The sequence below is a fragment of the Gossypium arboreum genome, chromosome 8 (genome assembly GCF_025698485.1).
Source record: "Gossypium arboreum isolate Shixiya-1 chromosome 8, ASM2569848v2, whole genome shotgun sequence".
NCBI classification, from domain to species: domain Eukaryota; kingdom Viridiplantae; phylum Streptophyta; class Magnoliopsida; order Malvales; family Malvaceae; genus Gossypium; species Gossypium arboreum.
In genome coordinates, this window is record NC_069077.1 from 138953425 (window position 1) to 138967909 (window position 14485).

Below are 14485 nucleotides of genomic sequence, written 5' to 3' on the forward strand. Positions count from 1 at the left end.
AGTTTGAGTCATTCTAGTTCGAGGCTCGAGCCTTTTAGGTAAGTTTATTACAAGTTTCAAAACATTTTGAGTTCTAGTCAATTCAAGTTACCTGTTTGAATCATTTCGAGTTTTGGTCATCTAGGGTTTAGATTATTTCAATTTCAAATCATTCAAATTTAGATCGTTGAGTTGGATGGGTTCGAGCTATTAACTTTTATGGTAAAACTAAGTTAGGTTTGGTTTAAATTTGAAATGATCAAGGTCAATTCAGGCTTAAATTTTTTCATGTCATTTTAGTTCGAGCCGGTTCAAGTTATTCAAGGTTTTATGGTCAATTCATTAAAAGGTTTTGAATCACTTTAAACTTGAATCATTTCAAAATACTTATTCAAATCATTTTAAGTTTAAATCACCGCATATTTAAGTTATTTTCAGATTCAAATCATTTAAGATTCATATCATTTTTCAATGATTGACCTTCTATATAATCAAATCAAATACTTTAAAACTCCCAAAATAATAAACAATACTTATAATATTCAAACCCTAAAAACACTCCAAATTAAGAAATACTAACAGAGTCAATAACTTGCCATTAATTAGCCCCCATAATTAATCTCATATATTATTTATATTGTTTGGGGGGGGGGGGGATATGAACACACCACTAGGCCTACTATTTTGCATTAGTGACTACTACCAGTATCAGTTTGGTTCCCTGTTGTTTGGCAGATAATGTTCCATCATACGAACTCTCTCTGTATCACCATCATCACTAACTTTACGTTAAAAAACCCTAAACCATAACCACCACAATTTTAAGCTTCTTCAGACCCCACTTCCTTACTCCTTTGTCCTTATATATCCCCTATCTCAGCATTATATCATATCGCTATTTATATATATAGCATCTGCTATAGCTTTTGCTTATATACGTATGTATATATATCGGTTTTCAAGCTTTGTGTTCATTTCTGATTTGACACACCTATGTTGAGTTTATTGATTTCACCATTCATTGATCAAGAAGAAGAAGAGGGTTTATTTTTATTCGTAGCTTCAGATCTACACAGCCAACACCGTCAGCAGCGGCGGCAGCCACCGTTAAAGATGCGTCAATTACTCATCAGTTGCGCGGAGCTTGTTTCTCAATCTGATTTCCCTGCTGCCATTCGCCTTTTGTCTATTTTATCCTCTTCGTCATCGCCTTCCGGCGACTCCATCGAGCGGCTCGTTCACCAGTTTGTTAAAGCGCTTTCTCTTCGAATCAATCGTCTTCACCACCACCATCACCACCATGGCCTTGCAGGTTCGAGCTTGATGAGGATGATGAATGATATTAACTTTCCGATAACGAGTACCGCCGGTCCGGTGAATTTCGACATTGATCCGTCGTTACAGTCATGTTATCTTTCTTTGAATCAAATAACTCCATTCATTAGATTTGCTCATTTAACAGCTAATCAAGCCATTCTTGAAGCTATACAAGTAGGGCAACAATGTATACATATTATTGATTTCGACATCATGCACGGTGTACAATGGCCGCCGTTGATGCAAGCGTTAGCGGAACGATCAGCCAACACTCACCACCCACCGCCGAAGCTTCGAATTACCGGAACCGGACACGATCTAAACATTCTTCACCGAACCGGCGACCGTCTTTTCAAATTCGCACAATCATTAGGTCTCAGGTTCGAGTTCCACCCGCTTTTAGTCCTTAATGAAGATCCAACATGGATAGCTACTAATTTTACTTCCATGGTCACGATCCTACCCGACGAGGCACTAGCTGTTAACTGCATGTTGTATCTCCACCGGTTGTTAAAAGACGATTCTCGTGATATCCGTCTCTTCCTCCACCACATCAAGGCCTTAAACCCCACCGTGGTGACCGTCGCCGAAAGGGAAGCTAACCACAACCACCCACTCTTCTTACAAAGGTTCGTTGAGGCCTTGGACTATTACACCGCCATCTTTGATTCTTTAGAAGCAACGTTGCCGCCTAATAGCCGAGAAAGACTGGCGGTGGAACAAATATGGTTCGGCCGGGAAATAGTCGATATAGTGGCGGCCGAAGGCGAGAATCGAAGAGAACGGCACGAGAGGTTGGAGACATGGGAAGTGATCCTTAGAAGCTCAGGGTTTATCAATGTTCCATTGAGTCCATTTGCACATTCACAAGCTAAGCTTCTTCTTAGACTCCATTATCCTTCTGAGGGTTATCAACTTCAAATTGTCAACAATTGTTTTTTCCTAGGTTGGCAAAATCGTCCCCTTTTCTCTGTATCTTCATGGCGCTAGCTATATACATTTAACCCAGCTCCTGTTACAGTGACGTTAAAATCAAATCCCAAAACCCTCACTATGCATGCATGGCTATAGCATATACGTTGCATGAAAAATTCTTTTGCAAGAAACATCTCTTTCAAGGGAAGCTAAGGCCATGGTGTTCCTCCATCTTCAAAAACTCAGGTCGGGTCGGATCGGGTAACGAAATACATTGACATAATGGGTTTTTTTCCCCCCTTTTTTTGGTCTTTATATAGCATTAAATCTTATTGCTTTTTAATTAAATTGTGTAACCAAAAGGGATCTTTCTTTAAATCCACTAATGTTTGCCAAAAATACCTTAATTTATTCCATTGAGAGAAAGAAAAAAAAAGTTTCAAACTTTTGAACCATCATATGGGATTGTTTGTCTCTTTTTATTTGTGCTCTCTCTTTTTTTTTTTAATTTTTAAATATTTGATGCTGTCTTTTCTTCTTTGTGATTAAAGTATAGGAAAGAGTGATAGACCTTAGTATTTTGTTCCCCAAAATTCCTTTTGATGGGTAGGTTTTCAAGGGGGTTATTTGTTTAGTGGAATTAAGTAAGGGGGGATATGCTTGTTTGTTGTGTTTGAGATTGCATGGTTACCTTAATTTCAGCCTTATGTCCCCTCAACAAAACCATAAAAGTTCACAAAATAGAGCATTTTATGCTGGGACTTTGCCTCCTTCATGCCCATGCAAGTTTCAAATACCCCTCATTCTAGCTAGGGATCTCTCGTGTCCTGTGGAGCTCCATTTTGGACCACTCTCGTATGTTAAACATTTGTTAAACAATCAATCACTGCTCTCAATATATCCATTTGTTGAGTAGCCTTTGTTGTTTTATTCGTTTTTCATCCAATTCCCTTTATCTGATTTCATGAATTTTTGTCATCCTACGGCTCTATGCTTCTGCTGGAAAGCTGGTTTATATTTGATGTTGGAGATAATCAGATACTTATTAACAAAATAATATTGATGAAGTCATTTTTAAATTTTTAAATTTTTTTGATAATGTATTATTGTCTAGTTGATTGTGTACTCTCTCAAAACATATATATTATGAAAAGCTTAAATGAAATAGGTTCGATTTTTCCAAAATTAGAGAGAATCAAATAAAATCCTAAAATTAATTTGATTGAAAGATTAAAATAATATAATAAAATATAATTAATAATTGTATTTATATTCATATTATTAATAAAATATAAAAATATTTTGAGTTGACATATAAAATTTATTTATTAGATCAAATGATAAAAATTTTGATGCTTTTTAAGTAATATTTGAGATTTTGTATTTCTAAGAAATATATATATATTTTAGTTTATGATTCGACTCGATTAGACTTGAAATAGTAAATAATACAAATGTTGGAACATAAGGGTATCCGGGAGAGTGGGTTTAGGTAGCTGACAGTGATAAGATGGTAACAAGAGGGTGACGACGCCCTAAATATTATTATATATATGTATCAGAACGTGTGCGCACAGTTAAGGTTTTGCGTGTTGAGGCGGCGTTGTTGCACAGAGCTAAAACGAGGGGTGGTGGGGGTGGGGGGTGGTGGGGTGTGGGTTTCGTTGCACTGCACGCATGGGCATGGCCGCATGACAGACTCTGTTCCATCCATCTATCTATCCATTCCCTCTTTAGACGTAACCTCTCCTTTGCTTAGCTCGCCTTTATGATCCTCGGTGTTTTTTGTTGAATCCACCTAGAAGGTTTTGATTTTTGATTTAGTTGATTTAATTAAATAAACCATTTAAAAACTTATAAAAAAATGAAAAATAAAAAATGAGTTCGACTGTTTTTCTTCAATTTTGAAAATAGTGGCCACACACACCTAAACAAGTTAACCCATAGGTTTTCAATTCAGTTCTGAAAATAGCGGCTACGCATGGTAAATGGGTCAACCTTTTATTCTAAATTGATACATCTAAATAGTTTTCAGCCTAATTTTAAAAATAATAGCTACATACATTTAAATGAATCAATTTTTATTCTAAACCGATATTTTAATCAACTTTTAGTTCAATTCTGAAAATAATAGCCACACATATTTAAACGAGTCAATTTATTTCTTTTATTTATATAATATTTATTTTATATATAAACTTTTAAAATTTTTAAATAAAAGAATATGTAAATACACTCAAACTCAGGAGGCTGAATGTGCAAATCAACTCACTCCTTCGCAATGATGTTGGGAAATTTTTCTATTGATGAACTAAGCATTATTTAAGTCAATGATGGAGAAAAGCTTAAGCTGTTCTTTTATATGTTTAGATTGTTGTTTATTTTCATTTTTTTACTTCTTTTAGTTGATAATAATCATTGCAAGTATTGGTAAAGTAAGATGAAAAAAATAATATAGAGATGGAAATGATGGGTTTTTTGCATGAGATGCGATGAGGTCATGAGGATATTCTTCTGTGAAAAGTTCCATCTTTCTTAAATATAGTATTAATTTTGTAAGGATTTAGTGATAGGTATCTTCCTCACCTTTTTATATAATATATATATATATTTTTCATATACATATAAATTTTTCTTTATTAAAAAATACCCACAATTTAAGAATAAATTAAGAATAGTCCTGGTTAAAATGTCAAAGTTTGATATTATGAGAATGTTGGTGTCTCAAACTCAAGTCTCGATATTTATATATAGATTCTGTTTTAAATTTAAGTCTAAGCACGAATTTTATTATGATCTTCGGATATGTTTGTAGTAGAGCTAATAATAATTGGGAGAAGGCAAAAGTATTATGTAAGCTTCTGTTTTAAGAGTAGTATTTTATTTTTATTTAAAAAATAAATAAATTAATCTTTATCTGTTAAATTAAAAATAAATTGATTATTTTTATTTAAAATTTTATCTATTTCTATTGCTAAAAACTAGTATAACTAATGGATTAATCAAAATAGTTACACAAAATGTGCCACATGTACTCTATCTTGACATACAAAGACTAATTTTAATAATAAAAATAAATATAATTTTAATAGAAAGACCAATTTATTCTTTGATCTAACATATAAAAATTAATTTACTTATTTTTAATAGAAAGGACAAAATATAATCTAACTTAAAGTACAAGAACTCGTATACTACTTTTACAATTGGAAGAGTTTAGTAGTATATAGTACACACGTAAAACAATATATTAAATATATATTTATAAAAAAATTATATAAAAACCAAATAAATTTTTATTAAAAGGTTAAGTTGAAACTTTAAAACATTATTTTTTTCAAGCCTCGTTAGAGCAATATTTTATAATAAAATATAAAACAAAAACAAAACCATTATCATATCAATATTTGTTAATTTTTAAAATATTCTGAATTATTTAGTATTTGAGTTTTTATTTTTTCGGTGAATTATTTGAAGATTTAAAGTAGGGTTCATATAGGATATTTAGGTAAATATAAAATAGTAGCATCGCATTTCGCACCAAAATATGAAGGAAAAGGAAACATGTAGGTAGGAAGATAGGGGGGGTTATAGGGACATGCCAAGATAATTAGGTTGATGAGGGCGTGCTCAGCAAGTAAACCATGAAGTAAGACCTGGCAGTGACAGGACCAGGCCCGCCCACTCTGTTCATTGTGTCCTTCATTTTCAGATTTTATAATAATCCAAACTCATAATCATAAATGTATAAATAAACCCCATTAATAAATCCAATTCAAATTTATCTAAACTTAAAATAACTTAAACATAAAAGTAACTCAAACTAATCCAAAAGACGATATTATTGAGATTCATAATTACGAACCTCAAAAATTATTTTAAGAATTAAAAAACTAAATTGGACCGATGACTAAACTGATCAGGCCATCAGTTTGCTAGTCTGACCGATTCAATTAATCCGTTTAGTTTAATTAAATAAATCTTTGAGAAAAATAAAAATCTAATTCAATCAATTTTTTACACAGTTAAACTGATCCGTACTTTTTAAATCAACCGATCTAATAACTTTCTTCGATCTAATAACTTTCTTCAGACAAGTAGCTCAACTAATTTCCAGTCCAACATACCAATCCAGCCCGACTTAAACATCATTGAGTAAAACTAACAGAAGATACATCGGTTCCATGATTCGAAAATTTTAAAATCCAAATTAACTAAATTCCAAACCAACACGAGCTATCCAATTGACCGGTTAAATCATATCACTTTCTTCCGTTATCAAATTGAGTTTAAAAACACTGCCAACAGAAACGCCATCATCACCAATCTCTCCAATCAAAAAATCCAAAAACTAGAAATGAATAATAACAAACAAAAGTGAGAAGCATCTAATTCTCATAACTATTTTTTTTATCTCGCAAGGAACCTAGGTGCTATGCACAAAAAGAGTCATCAGGTTTACCAAAACTCAGATGAAAGCAGTCCGGCCACCCCTTCGACTGTGCCTATCGTATGCGGTGTTGAATTTGTCGACCAGCTCGTTCATTGTGCTGCAAAATAGTAGAATAGAACATCCCATCACTTCCATCTTTCACCAAAAGCATATGGAAAAGATCATGTTTCTTCATAAAAGTACACATAATATTACCTTGAACAGTTAGTGAACATAGCAAGATAAGTAATCAATAATGTGTCGTTATATTCCTGACAGAAAAAAAAAAATTGTTACTGATCAAAGGATAAAAACCGCAGTTTTCAAAAGCAAAGTGAAACTAGCCCTAACATTAAAAAAAATGTTTATTTTCAAAAGCACCAGTTTTGAGTAGATCCCACCACCATAATATGACTGAAAGTCTAACAGGCTTTCAAGATATAAATTGGTCTTCCAATTCTTCGCATAAGAACTGGTACTTCAGTTTGGGGATTAACATCTTGAGGGGATGGTGATCCATTTTAGAATGGCACACTTTGAAGGTGATAATGACAAATTGGCTAGAAGAATCAAAACATCCCCCACAACAATAGGTAGAAAACAACTCTACCTTGTTAGTAAAGGTAGCGGCACTTTACTAGCTCGAAAAGATTTTTCCTTTTTTCTAAAAGAGGCTCACCATTAGGAAGTCATCTTGAAATTTTTCTGATTCAATTGCAGGTAACCTTCGGAGGAGGCTTGATACTTGCCTTAACAGTGAACTTTCGCAAGGAATATCACCTGAAACAGGGAACAATTTCTATTACCATTAACTCAGGATGCCTGATCCACAATAGCCCAAATACCAATGAAACTTAGTCATAGCTTATCCTCTAGAAGTAATTTATCCAACATCAACGGGAAATCAGAAATGACTGGTCATAATCATAAAGACAATCAAAGATGACGTCTATATCTTTAAAAAAATGCAGGACAAGTCCAAATCTAGTCTTCAAAACTTCATAACAAAATGAAAAGTTATACTCTTATTTTGAAGTATTTTCTATGTCTAGAGCTTTCATATACCTCTACAAATATATGCTTCTTTTCTTAAAGAAATGTCAAAACAACCTTTCAAATGTTAACATAATTCCAAATAAATTTAATTTGTACTACATTTACAAGGAATGGGCAAATACCTTTTTGCATTCCAACAAGATATTGATGAACCACCCTGATTCTGCTATTCAACATCTTGATGGCGCTATGTATACCGGTAAGCTGAGCAGCCACTGGATGCAGGAAAAACATACAAACATAAAGAATTCCCTGATAATCATAAAATACAAAAAAAAGGGGCTTCGATCATCAGTTTTGACAGGAAATGCTACAAGCAAGCAAGCTTACATTGAGTTGCTGCTGAACCTCCAGATGGCTTTAGATGGGCAACATGATCCACAGAGATCCTTTCTGCTTCAACTGTCTATAAACCCCCCCAAAAAAAAAAAAAAAAGAAAAAAAAAAAAGGCAATCTCAGCAAATCCCAATTGGTGAAAATTAAAAGAAAACCAGGTAGGTAAGAAAGACAAGTATGAACCTCAATTGTGTAGCTTGAACGGACAAAAATAAGCTGTGGAACCCCATCTATGACGTGCAGCTCTTTTATGTTGAGATGATGAACAAGAAGAATAGTAATTGTTATTGCCAAAGAATAACCGGAAAAATAAAGTTCATCAAAATTACAATAAACTAGAGAAAGACATTGTGTATCCTCATCAAGATGAAATTTAGTCTAATACACATCAAGTACATGGACTTCCTTCAATAGGAGATAAGTATGATTTCCACAATTAGTCAGAAATAATTTATAGTCAAGAGCATGAATTGATAACTCCAAGATAAGGATTTATTTTTTGGGTTTGGGAAGTTAACATAAATGAATCAAATTAGCAAATATAGGGCACAAAAACAATAATGAAGGAACCAATTAGATGGAGACCAGATCAACAAAACTCAACAAATCTTTCAAAAATTAAGAAAGGATACATACCACTTTCATAAATTGTGACGGGGAGATCCTTTTGAGCAGGATTGATTGCAGGATTTAGAAGCACATAGAGAGGGCTTTCATTAATATCCATCAACTGTAACAGAAAATCATTAGTGTTGAAATGCATTACATAAAGAAGAAGATTCAACAAGATCACCATCACAAATAGTTTACATATGAGAATTTAAAAAAAAAAATCATTATAAAGTAATTGCAAATACTGGATGTAATCACTATGTTCTATCAATGCTTGCTGATGAAATTTAAAAATCAAAGTCATTTAATTAAATTTTAACAACCGAGGAAAATGGCTGAGAAAACATACGGCTTTATGGAAATGCATATCAGATTCCTGAGCATCGCTACCGGTAGAGTACCATCCAAGAACATAAAAGTGAGGGAAAACCTTCTTATCTGGAAAAATATAATAATTAAAACACATTGTTAAATCCATAACCAAAATAAATAAATAAATGACTCAATAGAATAGAATAGAATTATACAAAGCTCTTGTTTCTTCTCGAGGAAGGACCGGTCGAGGGAACGGGTAGAAGGATCGTAAATAAGCTCGAAGCTATTGAAGATCTCGACGGTTCGACCTCTTTGGACACCTATGACGCAACCGTAGACTCTAGGCGGTTTCTGTTGATTGTTTTCGCCACCGTTGCTGTTGTTATTGTTATTATTTGAGGTGGCGGCGGAAGAAGTGGATGTGAGTGACGGAGGAAGGTTCAACTGAGACTTGACACGAGTGTAGTGATCCGATATGTTTACGATTACCAACGGATGAAGCTTGAAGGTGAGGCCGCTGCTCGACGATGACGCCATTGTTATCCCTTTTCTTGTTTTCTCTTTAATTTTACCAGTCGACGGTTTCGGCTTCGGCACTCTTTTAAGTCTCTCCAATTTACTTTTTTATTTTTGTAATCTTTTTTTTCCTTTTGGGTATTTATATATGATACTACTGAACAAACGAGTGAGCCACGTTTCCATTAAAATTACAACTGTTTACATGTCGGTGACTCGCACGGCCCAGTTTAAGCAAAAGGTGTTCATTAGTTTGGTTAAGTTAATTTTGTGCCAAATTCAAGTCAAGTTTTTTAATATTGAATTAATAGTCGAATTAATTAGATCACTGATTTTTCATCTAACCGTCTAGACGATTTGATTAAACTAAATCATTAAAAAAATTTAATAGAAATTTAAGAAAATATTAAATTTTGATTGGTTCTTTCGATTTTTTAGTTTAGTTGAGTTGATCCAACCAGTTCTCGACTCAATCAATCCAAAAACATTTTTACAAATTATTATCCTGGCCAATTCTAATCTAACCTATACGACCAGTCAATCCGATCAAGTTTAGATAACATTGGTTTAAGCATTATATTAATTACACTTTCTGCTTGCCTAAATCTAATTTGGTCTGAAAAATGAGTTTAAAATTCTATTCAAATTTTCCATACTTGTAAATAGTTACCTAATCCTATTTTAAGCTCAACCTTATTATTTTTTAAAATATTTATATTATTTATAATTTAATATTTAATATTTTTATAAATTTTTCATTTATTAAAATTTTATATATAAACAAGTTAACTTTTTTTAATATCTATATTATAGAATCAAATATTACTATATACTTCATTTTCATGTTACCGGAGCATATTACATATATAAAACTTTAAATTCTGAGATAATTTTTGAATTTTAAAAACTTTTTAATTATATTTAAAATGAGTCCCTATTTTAAATCAAGTTTTAAATATGATTTTTTGTTAATAATAATTATATCAATAAGTCAAATTTAATGCATATTTCACATTTTTAAAAATAGAAGATTTTTCTGCCATAAAAAAAACAAAGGTAAAAATATATATATTATTAAAAAATCCATCCTTGTTCGATCTCACGACAAAATAGAAACGAAAGGGTTTTCGAAGATAACGTTTTAATTGCAGCATTTGACCCTTCGTGTTTTTGAAGATAATTTTCAAGGGTATTTTTTTGTAAATTTATAAGTTTAGTCCTCCAAGGTTTTAAATGCTTTAGAATTTTGAAATCATGGCTTGATTATTTGCTTAATAAACCGCATTGTCTCTACAATTTTTTTTTTTTTGATGGTCTCTACATTCAACAATATGACTATAATTGTGTACCAAAGTGAAAAATGTTAAAAAACAAGAAATATCATCATGTTCATAATCAATATCCAACTAAAGAACTCACAATTGGGATGATATCGATCCGGTTACTGAGAACTTAATCGGTCCCCTTATTGGCTCGGAAAGGTAAGGACTACTGCTTTAGATAGATAGTTCCATTTTCGAGATAAGAATGCCGTCACTATCGGCATACAACCATTCGCCATCACGGATTAAGGTTCCGGCAATGCTGATCGGGGCATGCTTTTCACCAATTGCCTTTTTATTTGATTTCAAGGGATTAGATCCCAATGCTCGGACGCCGATATCACATGCATTAATCTCATCCACATCTCGAATGCACCCATTCACTACAATACCAGACCAACCCATGTTTTGAGCCGACTGCGCCAAGTTTCCTCCGACCAAAGCACACCTTTTGCTTCCCCCACCATCTATGACTAGAACTCTTCCTTCACCTCGGGTTTCAAGAAGCTGCCTCACCAGGACATTGTCCTCAAACACCTTGAGTGTTACAATGGGTCCTGAGAATGAACGACGTTGCCCGTATATCTTGAAAATCGGTTCTAGAGCACGCAGTTCACCGCTTGCCAAAAGCGCTGTGTTTGAATCGCAGGCCTCGGCAGTTGCAAAGGCAGCCATATATGTTTTCCTGCAGGGCATATTCAGTTCATTTGTAGGCTAAAACAAGCAGGCAAAGATGGATCATAAAGAACTACTTTAAGTAAATCACATACAGTACAGCATATCCTTTGAACTCTTTGCCATGCATTCATAGAGCATATTACCGAATAACTGTCTCAAAACTTAACAGTCGCTCCTCCGATAATTCCCCCCTAATGCACCCCACTTAAGTACTCCAGATGTTAAAGCATTTTGTTTTCAAAGCATCAATAATAAAACAGGCGGTCATATGTCGTGACGATTCCAGGATCTAGTTTCAACCAACGGAGATCTTTTGCCACTAAACCAATGACTTAGTTAACTTCGACAATAAACATTTCGATGTTTTCATCCAATATCAAAATGTTGCAAAGAAATAAGCGATGATAACTGAAAAAAATCAATTGAAGGGTTTAAGTCCTAATTAGTTTCTAGATTCTCCTAGATCTAACTATTTGCAACGTCCAGGATCAACATTATCGGTGCATATTTAGCAAAAATCAAGCCACAAAGACAATCTTCAAGCAAAATACAGTTACAAGTGAATGAAATAATGTGTGTATATATATATATATATATACTTACATATATTATCAAGATCTCATGTGTTTCAATAATGAAACCTCGGTCTTAACAAAAATAAAAACACTACCAACCAACAAGTGTTGCCTATAATAATAACACATTGCATTTCAAGGGGATGTAGGTTTGAACCTTGAAACAACAATCACGAATCCCAACCGATACCTTCGAGAGAAATCTTCGAAATATCTCACAGATCAAGATTTTCTCTCTCGACTTTAACGAGAGCCAGAAAACACTAAAGAAATGTGGCTCACAAATCGGGAGCGTCTCACCTACTATAGAAAACGTGAACATTTGCCGATGGTAGGGCATGAGTTCAAACCTCCGAAATGCGGATGCTCACATCTCATTGAAAGGTGATCGTGCGTAGTTCGTCTCGATGAGGAGCTCCGGCTCAAATGAACTTGCCGCCTCAATCACTCGAGCACTATACAAATTCGGGAAACAAAATCTTGACCTGAAGAGGGAGTCGACCTCCCTTCAGCAGGATTAAAAGCTTTTTTGTTTCCATTACTTCCATTAAATGTAATCACCATCTCTTGTTTTCTTTTTCATTAATAAACTTCCAATGGATAATGTTTCAAATTGTGTATAAAGAATGATCAGCTTTACTGAGAAACTTAAATTCTATGTACAGAGAGAATAAATATATGCATATATATATATGGTAATGAAGCTGCAAAACCATAAAGTAACACTTCTAAACGGTAAGTCACCAAAATTCAACCAGCAGATCAGAGAATCAAATGAACTTACTGTATCAATCTCAGCTGCACAAACAATTATCTGAATTTCGAAGCAGCTGATCTTCAAATCGATTGGGTCTTTGATCTGTATATAGATAACAGTATACTTGTACAGACCATGAGAACCTCAAAAAGAGAAAACTAAAGAAAACAGACAAAAGGATCGCGAAGCCGAAGGCGACGGGTAAAGGGGAAGATGATAAGGTCCTAGTTATCCGTGCCTGCTGGTAGTTTTGTTGACAACGTGTGTCCCCACGCAACTGTCACGGCCGACCGTATTCGGCTCTTAACTTCCGGCCCTAATTATCTTTTGGGCCGATATGCCTAAAATCAGTCGGATGGACTTGAATTCAGATGGTCAGATCCGATCCATCAAGATTTTATGCCTAATTGGTTGAATTAATGAATTATGATTTTCTACATGAAAATTTAGGACACTTTAAATAGGTGGTGCGTTTATTTGCAATTAGTATAAAAATAGTGATGGTAGTGAGATTAGATATTTTAGCTATGCTATAATCTGAATAATAATAATAAAAGCTAAACGTATCGCACTGGGGGTAAACACCCATCCAAAGGGACTCTTAGTAGAAAGCTATGAATTGTATAACGATGGATTAAGATATAAACTAAAAGAAAATATTTTTAAAATTGTATTAAAATGATTTAAATAAAATTTGGGTAAACTATACTAGTGGTCACTCAATTATTAGTAAAAAATTTTGGTAACTCCAATTATTAAAATTTACAAAATAATCACTCAAGGTGTTATATCAATAATTATGTTAGTAATTGGCAAAAATTATATTAAATTATTATTTCATGTATAAATTGCTCAAAATCAAAGTTCATGTATGATATTGCATATTGAACCAAAGTTCATATGTAATTTTGATACTTATCCCTTTAATAAAATAAGTTAAAACATATTAAATTGAATTGTTACTATTTGAAAGGGACTAGGATTGCAATTGTGCCATTAACCTAGAAGGGCCAAAGCCCAAGTCTAATACCTTAGCTCCGCCCCTTACCCTACGTTTGTATGAATGTTGAAACCATTTATTATTTGGAGGGCATAATTTAAATTTTTTACAATTTTTCAAGAGCGTAAGGAGAAATTTACCATCTGCACCAGGTCATGTATAATTATATTAAATTATTTAAATATTATTAAATTAATTTATTTCTTTTTCATTTCTAATATTATGTCTAAAATAAAAATTTTAATTTTTTAGTGTAAATTCTAGCTGCAATGTCAAATACTTAAAGATTAATCATACCTTTTTCGCAACACTTTTTTTGGGACAGAACTTCTCAACAAGAGCAAAGATAAACAAATTTTCATAAGCTGAAATTAAATTGTATATTTTTATGAGAGTTAAAAATATAGTTTTATCAATTTAATAATTTATTTTTTAATTAAAAAATCAATGGTATGTTTGATAATTTAAAATTTTAAGTGTTGAAAAATTAAGTACTAAATTTTTACTGTTAAACTTTGTAAGTGTTGAATTTATATTAAAAGAAATTATTTGATAAATTAGTAAATATAAGTATTGAATATAATTATGTTGTTTGCTTAAAGTAAATATTGTTTTTTAAAAGATTATTTATTTTAATTTTAATATTATTAATATTATTTTGGATAGTTTTGGAT

General features: G+C 32.8%; 3 protein-coding genes across 3 annotated transcripts; 1 reads left to right on the forward strand and 2 right to left on the reverse strand.

Annotated features, from left to right (window-relative positions):
* Positions 1 to 876: 876 nt before the first annotated feature.
* LOC108469507 (scarecrow-like protein 18) lies at positions 877 to 2286 on the forward strand. Its single transcript, XM_017770383.2, has one exon. It carries the CDS (start codon positions 973 to 975, stop codon positions 2284 to 2286), a length of 1314 nt encoding a protein of 437 aa, XP_017625872.1. The 5' UTR covers positions 877 to 972.
* Positions 2287 to 6252: 3966 nt separating this feature from the next.
* LOC108468068 (COP9 signalosome complex subunit 6a-like) lies at positions 6253 to 9665 on the reverse strand. The gene is made up of 10 exons (XM_017768925.2): positions 9176 to 9665; positions 8998 to 9086; positions 8673 to 8766; positions 8220 to 8281; positions 8030 to 8105; positions 7822 to 7914; positions 7323 to 7423; positions 6860 to 6915; positions 6674 to 6761; positions 6253 to 6509 (listed from the first exon to the last, which is right to left on the reverse strand). Exons 1-9 carry the CDS (start codon positions 9498 to 9500, stop codon positions 6680 to 6682), a joined length of 978 nt encoding a protein of 325 aa, XP_017624414.1. The 5' UTR covers positions 9501 to 9665; the 3' UTR covers positions 6253 to 6509; positions 6674 to 6679.
* Positions 9666 to 10801: 1136 nt separating this feature from the next.
* LOC108467497 (putative 4-hydroxy-4-methyl-2-oxoglutarate aldolase 3) lies at positions 10802 to 13097 on the reverse strand. Its single transcript, XM_017768128.2, has 2 exons — positions 12839 to 13097; positions 10802 to 11486 (listed from the first exon to the last, which is right to left on the reverse strand). Exon 2 carries the CDS (start codon positions 11474 to 11476, stop codon positions 10976 to 10978), a length of 501 nt encoding a protein of 166 aa, XP_017623617.1. The 5' UTR covers positions 11477 to 11486; positions 12839 to 13097; the 3' UTR covers positions 10802 to 10975.
* Between the last annotated feature and the right edge of the window lie 1388 nt (positions 13098 to 14485).